Source organism: Rhinopithecus bieti, unplaced genomic scaffold, assembly GCF_001698545.2.
Source record: "Rhinopithecus bieti isolate Rb0 unplaced genomic scaffold, ASM169854v2 scaffold_2453, whole genome shotgun sequence".
NCBI lineage: Eukaryota > Metazoa > Chordata > Mammalia > Primates > Cercopithecidae > Rhinopithecus > Rhinopithecus bieti.
The window spans coordinates 5,783,571-5,802,812 of NW_016804447.1; the positions used below are offsets into that span (position 1 = coordinate 5,783,571).

The 19,242-nt window shown below is 38.1% G+C and overlaps 1 protein-coding gene across 1 annotated transcript in view; it reads right to left on the bottom strand.

Annotated features, from left to right (window-relative positions):
- The window catches only part of CEP83 (centrosomal protein 83), a 156,376-nt gene that overhangs the window by 6,084 nt on the left and 131,050 nt on the right, over positions 1-19,242 (bottom strand). Inside the window, 2 exon segments of the mRNA XM_017868397.1 lie at positions 17,610-17,867; positions 18,426-18,434. Of these exon segments, the coding sequence (XP_017723886.1) occupies positions 17,610-17,867; positions 18,426-18,434 (267 nt within the window).

Sequence of the window (19,242 nt, forward strand, 5' to 3'; positions counted from 1 at the left end):
ATATTGTATGGTTTGATTAAATAATATGGAAAAGCCCAGGTAAAATGCAAAAGGAGTATATGGAAAAAAGTAGTTTTTTTTTTTTTTCAGTTTTTATACACAGGTCTTTTGTTTTTTAATAGAAAAACACCTATGATGTTAAAACTCATTTAGTCACTACAAACCTTTTAGGTATTTGTTTTTGAATTCTTTTTTAACTGAAGTATAATCTTATAGAGAAATGAATAGAATAGAAATGTAAAGCTCAATGAAAAACCACAAAACAAATGCTGGCATGATTCCCTTGTAGGTCAAGAGTACTGCCATGCCAGAAGGGCCCCTTCCTTTCCCCCTTCCAATCACTAGGCCTGTCATCCTCTGAAAAGGTAACCAACTAATTTACTTCCAAAAGTATAGTTTACTTTTGCCTATTTTTGAACCTCATATACATACAATCAGAGTATTTACTCTTTTATTACTGGCTTTATTTCACTCGACATTGTGAGATTTGTTACTTACAGATATACTTCATTAATTCCCACATATTATATTCCACTTATGATTACTGCATAGTCTAGTATATTCACTCAGTATACCATCAAGGGTTATTTGCATTATTTCCAGTTGGGACTATTACAAATAACTCTGCACGAGCATTCTTTCTCATGCTTTGATTGTCCCACATCCTCCAACATCCCAGAAGGCTTCCTTATGCTCCTGTCTACCCTGGCAAAAGAACCACTCTTCTAGCCTTTATCACCAGAAGTATTTATTTATGAATTTATAGGTAGTTAAGGAGTCCATCTGTCTATCCATCCACCCATTCATATGAAAGAAATAATAAATTTATGCTCTTTTGTATCTGGACTTCTTTCTCAGCATTTTATATGACTAAGCCATGGGTGTTGTATTGTCACAGCACTTCTTTTCACTGTAATGCTGTCATCCACTGTACAAATATACCACATTTTATCCATTTTCCTGTTCATGAAAATTTAAATTGTTTCCAGTCTGGGGATATCATATTTTATGAACATTCCTAAACAAGTTTTGGCAGATGTAAGTACCTCATTCTCTTGAGTATACACCTATGAGTGTGTCATAGTGTATACATGTTTTAGCTTTAGTAGATACTGCCAGTTTTCTAAAGCAGTTCTACCAATTACATTTTCACCAGGAATATGTGAGTTCTAGCTGTTCCACATTTTGCCAATACTTGGTATGGTCAGTCTTTTAGTTTTGCATCCTGTTTTGGTGAAATACAGTATCTCACCGTAGTTTTAATTTACATTTTCCTGATAGCTAAAGGTACTGAGCACCTTTTCTTATGCATGTTAGTCATCTGGATATCCCTTCTTTGTGAAGTGTCCATCCTAGTTTTTTGTCCATTAAAACTTTTGAGTAACCTGATTCCTACTGATTTGTAGTTCTTTATATATTCAAGATATGAATCGTGTATCAGATACATATGTATTGCAGATTGACCTTCTCCAGCCTGTGGTGTCATTTTCTATTAAGAGTATCCCTTAATAAAAGCTTTTAATTTAAAATCAATTACATCAATCATGTATTTTATAGTAAGAACTTTTGCATCCTGCTTACTTTTACTATCCCAAGACCCTAAAATTTTCTCCCAAGTTTTCATCTAGAAGCTTTATTCATTTTATCTATGTTGTGAGGTTAGGTTGAGTTTAATCAATTGACTCACTACTATCTATTTGAAGGAGCCTCCTTATCAAAATGCAATGGTACCTTTAATGTAAACCTACTTCTGCTACTGTTCCATTTGCCTGTTTATCCTTATGCCAATACCACACTGAATTACTGTAGCTTATATTTGGTGTTGATACCTGGTAGTTTTAAGTCCTCTAGCTTTATTGTTCTTCAAGATCGCTTTGGTTATTCTAGTCCTTTGTACTTTCAGATGAATTTTAGAATCTACTTTCTAATTTCTACAAATAAACCTGCTGAGCTCTTGATTAGAACTGCATTCAACTTATGGATAAATTTGGGAAGAACTGACACCTTAATATTGAATCTTCCAAGTCATGAACATGGTACAGTTTTCCCTTTAGGCATTCTTCAATTTTCTTAGCAGTATTTGTATTTCAGTGTAGAAGGCATAAACATCTTTCAATGGATTTGTTCCTAGGTATTTTATGTATTTTCATGCTATTGTAAATGGCATTTAAATATCTTCTAATTGTGTGTGTAAAGAAAATAACTGGTATTTGTTACTTGACTTTGTATCTAGAAATTTTAAAATACACATTAACAGTTTGACAGATTTGACTTTTATGCATGCAATGACATTTGTGAATGATAATTTTAACTTCCTTTCTACTCTTTATGTCCATTTCTTTATTCTTAAAACTTTTTTTACGCTCAGAGGTACATGTGCAGGTTTGTTTTATAGGTAAACTCATGTGCAAGTTTGTTTTATAGGTAAATAGATTATTTCATCACCCAAGTACTAAGCCTAGTACCCAAGTTATTTTTTCTGATCCTCTCCTTCCTCCTATGCTCCACTCTCAAGTAGGCCCCAGTGTTTGTTGTTCCCTTTTGTGTCCACGTGTTCTCATCATTTAGCTCCCACTTACGAGAATGAAAACATGCAGTATTTGGTTTTCCTTTCTTGTGTTAGTTTGCTAAGGATAATGGCCTCTTGCTCCATCCATGTACCTGGCAAAGGACATTATCTCATTCTTTTTTATGGCTGTATAGTATTCCATGGTGTATATATACATTTTCTTTATCCAATCTTCCATTGATGGGCATTTAGGTTGATTCTCATGTCTTTGCTATTGTGAATAGTGTTGCAATGAACATATGCATGTATGTGTCTTCATGGCAGAAAGATTTATAATCTTTTGGGTATATTTACACAGTAATGGTATTGCTGGGTCCAATGGTAGTTCTGTTTTAGCTCTTCGAGGAATTACCACACTGCTTTCTACAATGGTTGAACTAATTTACACTCCCACCAACAATGTATAAGTATTCCCTTTTCTCCACAACCCTGCCAAAATCTGTTATTTTTTTGTTTTTTAATAGCCATTCTGACTGGTGTGAGATGGTATCTCACTGTGGCTTTGATGTGCATTTCTCTAATGATCAGTGATATTGAGCTTTATTTCATATGCTTGTTGGTCACATGTATGTCTTCTTTTGAAAATGACCTGTTCATTTCCTTTGCCTATTTTGATTGGAGTTGTTTTATCCTGTAAATTTAAGTTCTTTCTAGATGTTGGATAGATCTTTGTCAGATGCAGATGCATAGTTTGCAAATGTCTTCTCCCATTCTGTATGTTGCCTGTCTACTCTGTTGACAGTTTCTTTTGCTGTGCAGAAGCTCTTAATTAGAACCCATTTATCAACTTTTGCTTTTGTTGTGATTGGTTTTGGCATCTTTTTTTTTTTTTTTTTTTTTTGAACCTCATATACATACAATCAGAGTATTTACTCTTTTATTACTGGCTTTATTTCACTCGACATTGTGAGATTTGTTACTTACAGATATACTTCATTAATTCCCACATATTATATTCCACTTATGATTACTGCATAGTCTAGTATATTCACTCAGTATACCATCAAGGGTTATTTGCATTATTTCCAGTTGGGACTATTACAAATAACTCTGCACGAGCATTCTTTCTCATGCTTTGATTGTCCCACATCCTCCAACATCCCAGAAGGCTTCCTTATGCTCCTGTCTACCCTGGCAAAAGAACCACTCTTCTAGCCTTTATCACCAGAAGTATTTATTTATGAATTTATAGGTAGTTAAGGAGTCCATCTGTCTATCCATCCACCCATTCATATGAAAGAAATAATAAATTTATGCTCTTTTGTATCTGGACTTCTTTCTCAGCATTTTATATGACTAAGCCATGGGTGTTGTATTGTCACAGCACTTCTTTTTCACTGTAATGCTGTCATCCACTGTACAAATATACCACATTTTATCCATTTTCCTGTTCATGAAAATTTAAATTGTTTCCAGTCTGGGGATATCATATTTTATGAACATTCCTAAACAAGTTTTTGGCAGATGTAAGTACCTCATTCTCTTGAGTATACACCTATGAGTGTGTCATAGTGTATACATGTTTTAGCTTTAGTAGATACTGCCAGTTTTCTAAAGCAGTTCTACCAATTACATTTTCACCAGGAATATGTGAGTTCTAGCTGTTCCACATTTTTGCCAATACTTGGTATGGTCAGTCTTTTAGTTTTTGCATCCTGTTTTGGTGAAATACAGTATCTCACCGTAGTTTTAATTTACATTTTCCTGATAGCTAAAGGTACTGAGCACCTTTTCTTATGCATGTTAGTCATCTGGATATCCCTTCTTTGTGAAGTGTCCATCCTAGTTTTTTGTCCATTAAAACTTTTGAGTAACCTGATTCCTACTGATTTGTAGTTCTTTATATATTCAAGATATGAATCGTGTATCAGATACATATGTATTGCAGATTGACCTTCTCCAGCCTGTGGTGTCATTTTCTATTAAGAGTATCCCTTAATAAAAAGCTTTTAATTTAAAATCAATTACATCAATCATGTATTTTATAGTAAGAACTTTTTGCATCCTGCTTACTTTTACTATCCCAAGACCCTAAAATTTTCTCCCAAGTTTTCATCTAGAAGCTTTATTCATTTTTATCTATGTTGTGAGGTTAGGTTGAGTTTAATCAATTGACTCACTACTATCTATTTGAAGGAGCCTCCTTATCAAAATGCAATGGTACCTTTAATGTAAACCTACTTCTGCTACTGTTCCATTTGCCTGTTTATCCTTATGCCAATACCACACTGAATTACTGTAGCTTATATTTGGTGTTGATACCTGGTAGTTTTAAGTCCTCTAGCTTTATTGTTCTTCAAGATCGCTTTGGTTATTCTAGTCCTTTGTACTTTCAGATGAATTTTAGAATCTACTTTCTAATTTCTACAAATAAACCTGCTGAGCTCTTGATTAGAACTGCATTCAACTTATGGATAAATTTGGGAAGAACTGACACCTTAATATTGAATCTTCCAAGTCATGAACATGGTACAGTTTTCCCTTTAGGCATTCTTCAATTTTTCTTAGCAGTATTTGTATTTCAGTGTAGAAGGCATAAACATCTTTCAATGGATTTGTTCCTAGGTATTTTATGTATTTTCATGCTATTGTAAATGGCATTTAAATATCTTCTAATTGTGTGTGTAAAGAAAAATAACTGGTATTTGTTACTTGACTTTGTATCTAGAAATTTTAAAAATACACATTAACAGTTTGACAGATTTGACTTTTATGCATGCAATGACATTTGTGAATGATAATTTTAACTTCCTTTCTACTCTTTATGTCCATTTCTTTATTCTTAAAACTTTTTTTACGCTCAGAGGTACATGTGCAGGTTTGTTTTATAGGTAAACTCATGTGCAAGTTTGTTTTATAGGTAAATAGATTATTTCATCACCCAAGTACTAAGCCTAGTACCCAAGTTATTTTTTCTGATCCTCTCCTTCCTCCTATGCTCCACTCTCAAGTAGGCCCCAGTGTTTGTTGTTCCCTTTTGTGTCCACGTGTTCTCATCATTTAGCTCCCACTTACGAGAATGAAAACATGCAGTATTTGGTTTTCCTTTCTTGTGTTAGTTTGCTAAGGATAATGGCCTCTTGCTCCATCCATGTACCTGGCAAAGGACATTATCTCATTCTTTTTTATGGCTGTATAGTATTCCATGGTGTATATATACATTTTCTTTATCCAATCTTCCATTGATGGGCATTTAGGTTGATTCTCATGTCTTTGCTATTGTGAATAGTGTTGCAATGAACATATGCATGTATGTGTCTTCATGGCAGAAAGATTTATAATCTTTTGGGTATATTTACACAGTAATGGTATTGCTGGGTCCAATGGTAGTTCTGTTTTTAGCTCTTCGAGGAATTACCACACTGCTTTCTACAATGGTTGAACTAATTTACACTCCCACCAACAATGTATAAGTATTCCCTTTTCTCCACAACCCTGCCAAAATCTGTTATTTTTTTGTTTTTTAATAGCCATTCTGACTGGTGTGAGATGGTATCTCACTGTGGCTTTGATGTGCATTTCTCTAATGATCAGTGATATTGAGCTTTATTTCATATGCTTGTTGGTCACATGTATGTCTTCTTTTGAAAATGACCTGTTCATTTCCTTTGCCTATTTTTGATTGGAGTTGTTTTTATCCTGTAAATTTAAGTTCTTTCTAGATGTTGGATAGATCTTTGTCAGATGCAGATGCATAGTTTGCAAATGTCTTCTCCCATTCTGTATGTTGCCTGTCTACTCTGTTGACAGTTTCTTTTGCTGTGCAGAAGCTCTTAATTAGAACCCATTTATCAACTTTTGCTTTTTTTTTTATTGGTTTTGGTTTTTTTTTTTTTTTTTTTTTTTTGAGACAGAGTCTCGCTCTGTCGCCCGGGCTGGAGTGCAGTGACCGGATCTCAGCTCACTGCAAGCTCCGCCTCCCGGGTTTACGCCATTCTCCTGCCTCAGCCTCCCGAGTAGCTGGGACTACAGGCGTCCGCCACCTCACCTGACTAGTTTTTTGTATTTTTTAGTAGAGACGGGGTTTCACCGTGTTAGCCAGGATGGTCTCGATCTCCTGACCTCGTGATCCGTCCGTCTTGGCCTCCCAAAGTGCTGGGATTACAGGCTTGAGCCACCGCGCCCGGCCGCTTTTGGCATCTTCACCATGAAATCTTTGCCAGTTCCTATGTCCTGAATGGTACTGCCTAGGTTGTCCTCCAGCATTTTTATAGTTTTGGATTTTAATCTAAGTCTTTAATCCTTCTTGAGTTGATTTTTGCATATGGTGTAAGCAGGTCTAGTTTCAATCTTCTGCGTATGGCCGTTTATCCCAGCACCATTTAATGAATGGGGTGTCCTTTTTCCCATTGCTTGTTTTTGTCAGCTTTGTTGAAGATCAGGTGGTTGTAGGTGTGAGGCCTTAATTCTGGTTACTCTATTCTGTTCCATTGGTCTATGTGTCTGTTTTTGTATCAATATCATGCTGTTTTGGTTATTGTTGCCCTATAGTATAAAGTCAGGTAGCATGATGCTGCCCACATTTTTGTTGTTGTTGTTGTTTGGCATAGGATATTGCTGTGGCTACTTGGACTCTTTTTTGGTTCCATATGAATTTTTTTTTTTTTTTTTTTTTTTTTTTTTTTTTTTGAGACGGAGTCTTGCTCTGTCGCCCGGGCTGGAGTGCAGTGGCCGGATCTCAGCTCACTGCAAGCTCCGCCTCCCGGGTTTATGCCATTCTCCTGCCTCAGCCTCCGGAGTAGCTGGGACTACAGGCGCCCGCCACCTCGCCCGGCTATTTTTTTGTATTTTTAGTAGAGACGGGGTTTCACCGTGTTAGCCAGGATGGTCTCGATCTCCTGACCTCGTGATCCGCCCGTCTCGGCCTCCCAAAGTGCTGGGATTACAGGCTTGAGCCACCGCGCCCGGCTCCATATGAATTTTAAAAGTATTTTTTCTAGTTCCATGAAGAATGCCATTGGTAGTGTGATAGAAATAGCACTGAATCAATAAGTTGCTTTTGGCAGTATGACCATTTTAATGATATTGATTCTTCCTATCCATGAGCATGGAAAGCTTTTCCATTTATTTGTATCATCTCTGATTTGTCTAAGCAGTGTTTTGTAATCATCATTTTAGAGACTGTTCACCCCCGTTTAGCTGTATTCCTAAATATTTTATTCTTTTTGTGCAATCGTGAATGGGATTGCGTTCCTGATTGGCTCTCAGCTTGGCTGCTGTTGGTGTACAGGAATGCTAGTGATTTTTGTACATTGATTTTGTATCTTGAAACTTTGCTAAAGTTATCAGCTGAAGGAGCTTTTCGGATTGAGACTCTGGGTGTTTTCTAAACATACAATCATGTCGATTGCAAACAGGAATAGTTTTACTTCCTCTCCTCCTATTTGGATGCCCTTTTTCTTTCCCTCCTCCCTCTTCTCTCTCCTCTCTCTCTTTCTTTCTTTCTTTCTCTTGCCTAACTACTCTGGCCAGGACTTCTAATACTCTGTTGAATAGGAGTGGCGAGAGAGGGTATCATTGTCTTGTGCTGGTTTTCAAGGAGAATGCTTCCATAACTTGCCCATTCAGTATGATGTTGGCTGTGGGTCTGCCACAGATGGTTCTTACATTTTGTAGTATATTCCTTCAATACTTAGTTTATTGAGTTTTTAATATAAAGGGATGTTGAATTTTGTCAAAAGCCTTTTCTACATCTATTGAGATAAACATGTGGTTTTTGTCTTTAGTCCTGTTCATGTGATGAATCACCTTTATTGATTTGCACATGTTGAACCAACCTTGCATCTCAGAGATAAAACCTATATGATCATGGTAGATTAGGTTTTTGATGTGCTACTGGATTCGGTTTGCAAGTATTTTGTTGAGTATTTCTGCATCAATGTTCATCAAAGATATTGGCCTAAAGTCTCCATTGTTGTGTGTCTGCCAGGTTTTGTTATCAAGACAATGCTGGCTTCACAGAATGATTTGGGAAGGATTTCCTGCTCCTCTATTTTTTTTTTTTTTTTTTTTTTTTTTTGAGACGGAGTCTCGCTGTGTCGCCCAGGCTGGAGTGCAGTGGCGCGATCTCGGCTCACTGCAAGCTCCGCCTCCCGGGTTCCCGCCATTCTCCCGCCTCAGCCTCCGAGTAGCTGGGACTACAGGCGCCCGCCACCGCGCCCGGCTAGTTTTTTGTATTTTAGTAGAGACAGGGTTTCACCGTGTTAGCCAGGAGGGTCTCGATCTCCTGACCTCGTGATCCACCCGCCTCGGCCTCCCAAAGTGCTGGGATTACAGGCTTGAGCCACCGCGCCCGGCCGCTCCTCTATTTTTTGTAATAGTTTAAGTAGAAACAGTACCAGCTCTTCTTTGAACATTTGGTAGAATCTGGCTGTGAATCCATCTGGTCCTGGGCTTTCTTTGGTTGGCAGATATTTACTACTGCCTCAATTTCAGAACTCATTATTGGTCTGTACAGGATATCAACTTCTTCCTGGTTCTGTCTTGGGAAGGTGTATGTTTCCAGAATTTATCTATCTCTTTTAGCTTTGTTAGTTTGTTTGTTGTTTGTTTGTTAGTTTGTATGCAGAAAGGTGTTCATAGTTGTCTGTGATGGTTGGTTGTATTTCTGTGAGGTCAATGGTAACATCCTCTCTGTCATTTCTAATTGTGTTTATTTGGATCTTCTCATTTTTCTTCATTAGTCTATCTAGTGGCCTATCAATTTTCCCAAAAATGCAACTCCTGTATTAGTTAATCTTTTGAATGGCTGTTCATGTTTTGATCTCCTTCTGTTCAGCTCTAATGCTAGCTTTGGGTTGGTTTTCTCTTGGTCCTCTAATTCTTTTAGTTGTGCTGCTAGGTTGTTAATTTGGGATCTTTTTAACTCTCTGATGTGGGCATTTGGTGCTATATATTTCCTTCATAACATTACCTTAGCTGTCCCAGAGATTCTGGTATGCTTTATCTTTGTTCTCTTAGTTTCAAATAACTTCTTGATACCTGCCTTAATTTCATTATTTACTCAAAAGTCATTCAGGAGCAGGTTAACTTCCATGTAATTGCATCGTTTTGAGCAATTATATTTTTAGTCTTGATTTCAACTTTTATTGTGCTGTGTGTTTGGTATTTCAGTTATTTTGCATTTGCTGAGGATTGTTTTATGTCTGATTGTGTGGTCAATTTCAGAGTATGTGTCATGCAGCAATGAAAAAAATGTATATTCTGTTGTTTTTGGATGAAAAGTTCTGTAGAGGTCTATCAGATCCATCTGGTCCAATGTTAAGTTCAGGTCCTGAATATCTTTGCTAACTTTCTTCCTTGATGATTTAATACTGTCAGTGGATTGTGGAAGTCTCCCACTATTATTTTGTGGGAGTGTAAGTCTCTTTGTAGGTCTCTAAGAACTTGCTTTATAAATCTGGGTGCTCCTATGTTGGGTGCATATATATTTAGAATAGTTAGGTTTTCTTATTGAATTGAACCCTTTACCACTATGTAATCCCTTGTCTTTTTTTATTTTTGTTGGTTTAAAATCTGTTTTGTCTGAACTTAGGATTGCAACCCCGGCATTTTTCTGATTTCTATTTGCTTGGCAGATGTTCCTCCATCCATTTATTTTGAGCCTATGGGTGTCATCACATATGAGACGGGTTTCTTGAAGACAGCATATCACTGGGTCTTGCTTTTTCATCCAGTTTACCATTCTGTGCCTTTTAAATGGGGGCACTTGGCCCATTTATATTCAAGGTCAGTATTAATATGTGTGGATTTGATCCTGTCATTGTGTTGTTAGCTGGTTATTAGGCTGGCTTGTTTGTGTGGTTGCTTTATAGTGTGGCTAATCTGTGTACTTAAGTGTGTTTTTGTATTGGCTGGTAACTATCTTTTTTTTTTTTATGCTCTCTCTCAGCAGAATCATGGTAACCATCTTTCCATATTTAGTGTTCCTGTCAAGATCTCTTGTAAGATGGGTCTCCATTTTACAAGCATTTGCTTATCTAAAACTCCCTCAGCATTTACTTATCTAAAAAGGATCTTATTTCTCCTTTATTGAGGAAGGTTTGGCCAGATATGAAATTCTTGGTTGAAGATTTTCTTAAGAATGTTGATTACAGGTCCCCAGTCTCTTCTGCCTTGAAGGGTTCCTGCTGAGAGGTCAGCTGTTAGCCTGATGGGGTTTCCTTTGTAGGTGACCTGCCCTTTCTCTCCAAGTACCTTTAATATTCTTTCATTTTGATCTTGGAAAATCTGATGATTATATGTCTTGGGGATTATCTTCCTGTGTAGAATCTTGTTCTCTATAGTCCCTGCTGGAAGTTTTCTTGGACAATATCCTGAAATGTGTTTTCTAAGTTGTTTGCTTTCTCCCCAACCCTTTCAGGGATGCCAATGATTTGTAGATTTGGCCTTTTTACATAATCTCATATTTCTTGGAGGTTTTATTCATTCTTTTCTATTCTTTTTTATTTTTGTCTGTCTTATTCCAAAGAGCCAGTATTCAAGTTCTGAGATTATTCAGCTTGGTCTCTCTCCTGCTGTTAATACTTGTGATCGCACTGTGACATTCTTATAGTGTGTTTTTCAGCTCTATCAGATCAGTTAGGTTCTTTTTTATACTGGCTATTTCATATGTCAGTGCCTGTATTGTTTTATTGTGATTCTTAGTTTCCTTGGATTGGGTTTTGCCATTCTCCTGAATCTTGATGATCTTCATGCCTACCCATATTCTGATTTCTATTTGTGTCACTTCAGTCAACTCAGCCTGGTTAAGAACCCTTGTTGGAGAACTAGTGGCCATGTGAGTTGACACTCTGACCATCTGAGTTGCTAGAGTTCTTCAGTTGATTCCTTCTGTCTGATAGTTCCATCTCTGCTTGGGGGCGTTCCTTTAACTGCTGGGCTGCCTCTGATTGAAGTGGTCAGCCAAGGTCAGGGTAGTTGTGCTAGAGTTCCAGGTTGGATGACCCTGCCCAAGGAGGAGAAGTGAGGACTGGGACTTGCATGGAGAACAGTCTGGCAACTTTTCGGAGGTGGGTGTTTTGTGTTGGGCATCCGTACCAGCCCCTGGTCCCTGCAGACTCTCCAGAGCCTGGAGACAGTAAGGGTGAGGGTTACAAGACAGCAAAGATGGCAACCCATCCCTCCCACTAGGAGCTCTGTCCCAGATAGTAACAGAGCTGCTACTGGCTTGATGGCCCTGGTGGGGATGGCTGGAGATCCAGGTTGGAAGGACCTGCTCAGTGAGAAGATACAGAATCAGGGACCCACATAACAGTCTGGCCACTTTTCCATAGGGCTGCTACAGTATGCTGGGGGTCTGCTCCAATCCCTTTTCATCTTGAATTTTCCAGTACCTGAAGATATCAACAAGGAAGTCTGTGAAACAGCAAAGATGGAGGACTGCCCTTCTCTCTGGGAGCTCTGTCCCAGGGAGGCACAGACCTGTTGCCAGCAGAACACACTAACAGGAGGTGGCTAGAGACTTTGGTTGGGAGATCCCACCTAGTGAGGAGTAACAGAATCAGGGACCCACAAAAAAAAGCCATCTGGCTTTTTCCATAGGGCAGCCATGCTTTGCTAGGGGTCCACTCCAGCCCCTAGTCACCTCAGACTCTCTAAAGCCTGAAGACAACAGCTAAGGCTGCTTAACAGCGGAAGTGGTGGTCCACCCTCTCTTTGGGAGCTCTGTTCCAGGGAGGTTTGAAACTGCTGCCAGTCAAAAAACACTGGTGCAGATGGCTGGAAACCCTGGTCAAAAGGCCCTGTCCACTGAGGAGGAATGGGATTAGGGACTCGTGAAAAAGCAGTCTGGCCACTTTTTCATAGAGCAGTTGTGCTGTGATGGGGGTCTCCTCGAGAGTTGCTTCGGACTCTCCAGATCCCAAAGGCAAAGAGCTAAAGCTGCAAAACAGCAAAGCTGGCAGCCCATCCCTCTCTCTGGGAGATCCATTCCAGGGAGGTCTGAAACTACTGCTGGCCAGAAAACACTGGTGGAGGTATGGTTGTAGACCTGTCGGGAGATTCCACCCAGTGAGGAGAAATGAGATCCAGGAGCCACATGAGAAAGCAGCCTGGCCACTTCTCCTTAGAGCTGTGTACCAGGGGACCACTCCAGTCCCTAACCATCTTAGACTCCCTAGAGCCCAAAGGCAACAACGTGAATGTGAAATATCAAAGATGACAGCCGATCCCTCCCCCTGGGAACTCTGTCCCAGGGAGGCTTGGAACCACTGCCAGGTGGAAAACACCAACAAGAGTGACTAGTGACCCTGGTCGGGAGATCCCCCACTCATTGAGAAGCAGGGTCCAGGACCTGCATAAAAAAGCAGTCTGGCCACTTTTCCATCAGGTGGCTGCACTAAAGGCAACAATAGCTAACGCTACAAAACAGCAAAGATGGCAGCCCATCCCTCCCTCTGGGAGCTCCACCTCAGAGAGGTGTAACACTGCTACCAGTGGCTGACTAGAGTTCCAAGCCAGTGGGTCTTATCCTGCAAGGTGCCATGGTAGTGGGGCCTACAGACTATCACTGCTCTATCCCTTGGATTCAGCCTCTTTCCTAGGGGTATGTACAGGGGTCTAACATCCCGCTTGGCTGGAGTTGCAGTTGCTTTTGATGGGAAACCTGGGTATCTAAAGCTCCCAGGGCTCTATGTGTATCTGAGCGGCTGCATTGCTGAGACTCCACGTAATTCTGTGTATCAGGCTGCAGACCCTGGTGGAGTGGGCTCATAAGGGGATCTCTTGACCCGTGGGTTGCAAAGATCCAAGGAGAAGTGTGGGTCGCCGGGATCACTCACTCACTCACTACTTCCCTGGGAAGAGGAGGCTCCCCTGGCTCTGTTCACACCTGTTATCATGTCTACCTGGATGTACTGCCATCATTTCCTATCTGACATACGTTTCATATCTTTCTACTCAACTGACGTTCTTCAATCCACTATAATAACTCCACTTACGTCTTCTCACAGCTAAAATACTTCATAGTTTTCTTTCTTATTTACCAATATATTCTGCAATTATTTTTTCCTTTGGAATACCTCTGGCAGTCAACTTTCACCTTCATTCCTATATTCCAAGTCCCAATTTTAGACTTCTTACCTCACTTTAAGTTTACTATAGCATCTTCCTAACTGGTCTCCTTGTCTTCAGATTTTTTTCTATCTAGCACAGTGGTTCTCAAATTGTAGAGTCCGCATAAATCACCCACGAGTGACTAGTGGGATTATTTAGGTGTTTCTTGCATGTTATCTTATTTCTCCAACAAGATTATATAGTTATCAAAGTCAAGGAGTAATCACGGCTTCTATTTCCCCACAGTGTATAGCATAATCTAGGCCACACAACATATTCAATCAGATATTTTGCAACTTCAAGACTATGATTCATCTCTTTTTTGAAAACATTCATAATAGTATCTGACCAAGAAGTATTTCAGAGACATATACCTTAGAATAAAAATAACAAGTTGTCATTCCAGGTTCCTCAAGAAAAAAGAAAAATCCAACTCACTGTGTTCGCTTCAAGAGATCTCTCTTCAGTGGGGATGGGGGGAATACATTCTCTCTGTATGTATCAATCATAGAAGGGCATCCCAACTCAAGATCCTGGTCAAACTTTTCCAAACAAATCAACACAACAAAACATCATTTACACCAAAGACTACTTAAAAACAGCAGAAATGACAATCTCTGTGCTTAGGAGCTTGGAGCTCTGAGTAAACACAGATGGCAGTGAACCATCTTATCCAGCCTGAGGGAAAAAAGAACTTTTCACAGGAAAGCAACTCTAAAGGATTATTTCTGCCCTGGGTATCATAATTTGTGACTTTTGTTAAGTCTTATGGCAAAAAATGTTATGACTTTTGGCATTAAAGAACCTAAAAAGTCTGTTGCACTCTTATGAATTATATTTATGTATAAATCTGATAGCTAAAATTGTCAAATAGAAGCATTATCTTTAACTTGAATGGGAAAAGGGTATGAGTTAAATTAATTTACAGTGATTATTCTGTTACAAGAAACGACTCATATGGACCATAGCTATATTAAGCGAAAAATTGTAAAGTATTTGGAATCAAAGAAAGCAGGAAATTAAAGCCTAACAGAGCAGTGGAAAGAGTACCAGACTGAGAACAGAAACATGTAGATTTTAGTCAACTTTTGATTCTTACTCGTTAAGTAATCTTCTTGGGTACTTCCTCTCTTAGTTTGCTAACTTGTAAAAGCTATCTGAATGCTAAGATCCCTTCCAGTCCTAAAATTATATACACTTACATACTTTTTAATTGTATTTCTAAGTTACACATGATGTTTTTCTATTTTAATTGATGTAAACTTGTAAGCTCCTAGGGCAGTGTCCCACGTAGTACGACAACTCTAGGTCATAATCATTCACTGAATTGACCTTAACAATTTCGCTATGACTTAAATCGCAATCCACAGATCACATTTTAAAAAGTAAAATGACTATTTACTATCGTCACACTCATCATCTGGCAGATATTTCAGTAGAAAAAAAATTCACCCTGTTGCAATACTAATGAAATGTTACTTTGTAGTGTTTTGGGGTTTTTTTGTTAATTTTTTTTTTTTTTTTTTTTTCTGAGATAGGGTCTTGCTGTGTCATCCATGCTGGAGGGCTGGTGCCATCACAGCTCTTTGCAATCTTGAACTCCTGGGCTCAAGTGATCCTCCCACCTCAGCCTTCCAAGTAGCTGGGACTACAGGCATGTGCCACCATGCACAGTTTTTTCATTTTTTGTAGAGATGGGGTCTGGCTATATTTTGTAGATTTTTTAAAATATCACCTCCTCCCCTCCTTCTGGTATACTTATGATTAGTTGATAATCTCACCACTGGGTGTCACTTTTGCTTCAAAAGAATTCAGCTCAAACTAACCTCAATAATTAGAATTTGATCTGTAAGATACTTATCCCTAAAATCTCAAAATTTAGCTCTTACAATTTCTTGCTGTAACGTGGCTTCAAATGTTTCTAGGCTTCAAACACAGTGCAAACAAAACTCAGTAGGATTTCTGAGATCATAGGTCCTCTGAGATCATAACATAGGTCCTCTGAAATCATAACATAGGTCCTCTGAGATCATAACAATCCTCTGAAATCCCATTAATATCCATACACTTTTCAGTACCTACATCGACAGAAAGTAAAAAAAGTAACATATACAGAAAAACAAACAAGTGTGTATATTTGGGTATAAAACACTGGGATCCCTATATAATAAATGCTGTTTTTCTAATAATACTACTTCTAGTATTATGAGAAGATAAAAGTAATATTCAGAGACCAAGAAAGTAGAGAAGTAATGACTTTTAGACTACTTATGTTGTCACTCCAACTGTCAGCAACATTTGGCAGTGCTATCCAATTACATAAAAATGGGTCTAGGAACTGATGTGTGATTTTTCAAATTCAGAATAAGTGAAGGATCTAGAGTTATTTTCTCTTACCCAGATATGAACAGTTAACCTTTGCAATAAACAAACAGGTATTAACATAATGGTTACTACATCTAGAAATATTTTCCTCTCATCTCAGATCTTTTCTCCTCTCCACAACAAATGCTACTATTAAGGGAATTTATCAAATGGAGACAACTCAAATTATTTCTGGGACTTTACATATCTCTCTCTCTCACACACACACACACACACACTTTATCATGTCCCTCCTCTTCCTCTAATCCTGTTGAAAAGATTACCATGTCCTTCTCCTTCCTTAATCACTGCCATGAGTCATGGTTACTAATGGGACCTGTTACATTCCTTGGGTTTGCTGAAATAGAAAAAAGTTGTAAACCACTGACTTAGAAGATCCATCTAGATACATTATTTCCATAACGCCCTGGACTGTTTCCAAGAAAACAAAGTTAGGTTCTGGAGAAAAGTATGCCTGCAAAGGTAAAACTTAAAAAGGATCAATGCTGTGGGAACTACTGTGGCGGTTTCAGAAGCCAAGGGAGTCCCAGTTCCTCCTGCTGGAGCAAAGAAATACTTGCTCGTGTATTTCTGAATTGGAAACAAGCCTTTTAACTACAAAAGTAATAAAACAGATATTAGGCATAAATGAAACAATCTTAATCACACTATAATTTAACTGGAGAATGTGTAAAATATGACTTCCATGGGTTGGCCTGGAAACTATCACTCTGAAAAACACCTTCTGTGTGGAAAAATGCATGTCAACTCAAAACAATTCACTTACACACAAAATTTAGAAACAAACCTGCTGGACAGTCTGGATTTTCCCAATGTATTTCTGCAAGGTTGACAGCAAAATGTCATGCTTATATATTAAATTAAACATATCACTAAAATCTCAGATTCAACTATATATTTATTCTCCTGTAAGAGTTTATTAGGATGGACGTGGCGACTCATGCCTATAATCCCAGCACTTTGGGAGGCTGAGGTGGGAGGACCACTAGAGGTCAGGAGTTTGAGACCAGCCTGGCAAACATGGGAAACCCTATCTCTACTAAAAATACAAAAATTAGCCGGGCATGGTGGCACGTGCCTATAATCCCAGCTACTTGAAGGCTGAGGTATGAGAATCGCTTGAATCCAGGGGATGGAGGTTGCAGTGAGCCGAGATCGCACCACTGCAATACAGCCTGCGTCATGGAGTCAGACTCTTAAAAAAAAAAAAAAAAAAAAAGAAAAGAAAAAAAAGATTTAATTATATTTTACTCCACAGAAATCACTTTTTATTTTATTTTATTTTTTTGAGACAGAGTCTTGCTCTGTCACCCAGGTTGGAGTGCAGTGGCACAATCTTGACTCACTGTAAGCTACGCCTCCCAGGTTCATGCCATTGTCCTGCCTCAGCCTCCAGAGTAGCTGGGGCTACAGGCGCTCGCCACTACATCTGGCTAATTTTTTTGTATTTTTTTTAGTAAAGATGGGTTTCACCACGTTAGCTAGGATGGTCTCAATCTCCTGACCTCGTGATCTGTTCGCCTCTGCCTCCCAAAGTGTTGGGATTACAGGTGTGAGCCACCGTGCCCGGCCAGAAATCACTTTAATAAGAACCACTTGCCTTTTTCTGGGCAATTGCAGCTCGCTGAAGTTTCTCCTTAGCTTGATTATACTTTTCTTCTCTGTCTGTGATACGCTCATGAAGCTTGTGCTTTTCTTCCAACCACTGTATCTGTTTCTCTTCCAATGTCCTGTCAGAAGAATGTATGTAAAACATGGAAGCTAAATAAGTTCTTAGGATTAAATAGGATTAAATATCACAAGTATAAGCAAACTCACTACCTGCCTGACCACATTTTAAATTATCCACCTGCAGGCCCTCCTGTATGGCCACTTGTTTACAAATCCCACTATTACTGAGCACTTCCTGTGAATAAGGCACTGGACTTAGAACACTATGTGTACTGTATCATCTGTTCTTTACAAAAATCCCAAGTTAGGTGTTTCTGTCACCTTTATACTTCTGTCCATTTTACAAATGAGGAAACCGAGGATTAGAGCAGTTAGCTAACTTAAGGGCTCACATCTAGTTAACAGCAAGACAAACACTTGATAACAGGTGTGAAGTATAATAACCATCAAACTACAAATATCTGTCCTCATAAATTTTGTTTAAGAAAATTAAGCCTGGTATCAAATCTTAATGCAGTATGTCTTCTGACTAGAGTAAAATGCATATAAATGATAAAATAACATCATAACAACTTATATTTTTAAAGCTATTCTGCATACTTTATATGATTTTTTTAGTATTCTTACTATAGGCAGTACAAATGAAAACAACAAACCCTGAGAAGTTAGATTACTTGCCTAAGGTCATACAAGATTTTAAGTATCTTAGCTGGAACTAAAATCACATTCCATTGACCCTTAGTACAGCTATTTTCTTATACACAATTCTATGAATATTATTTAGAAACCAATGATTAATTACTTAAATTTGCTAGCTACACTGTCATTAGAATTATTAAGCTCATTTCAATCAAACACTTGAGAAATCCAAGCACATGTTTCTGGTTTTTAAAAAATAAAAGAAAAAAAAGTTGGATCATCTGAAATGTCACAACATGCTATGGATATTTATCTTGCTTCCTTCCTTTTCTTGAAATTCAACCCCATATATAAAAGCATGGACAAACCTTAGAATATGTAATGATAGAAAAACTGAAGAAACATAGTTTTATGTGGCATGGTGGCCTTCAGAAGAAGAAATTTGAAAAGAATCATGTTTTGTAGATTAAAATAAAAACTTACTTATAAGGCAAACATAAAGACAAAGCAAATACAAAATAGTACAGTATTCTACCACATCTAAACAAATTTTTCCAGAGGGTATAAAATCTTGAACATCACCACAATAATTTTATCCCTACCAGTTTTACTCCATACTATCTACTAGTAACAAATTTTAAGGCCAAAAAAAAAAAATGAACAAATAAATTAGCTTTTCAAAGAAAGTCCAAGAGACTAGTTCTAGAAGGAATTAAGTTTTGCACATCAAAAACAAAACAAAACAAAACCATTCTGTTCTCTGGCATTCAGAAGAACAGATTTTTGAAGAAATGTTTTGGTTTAATCTATGAATAAAAAAAGTTTTCTTTGAGGTTTTTCAGAATACTATGCTGTCAGAATTTTAATATGTCTTAATTTTACCTTTTTTAAAAGAATTTGAGTCAGTATAGGTCATTCTATAG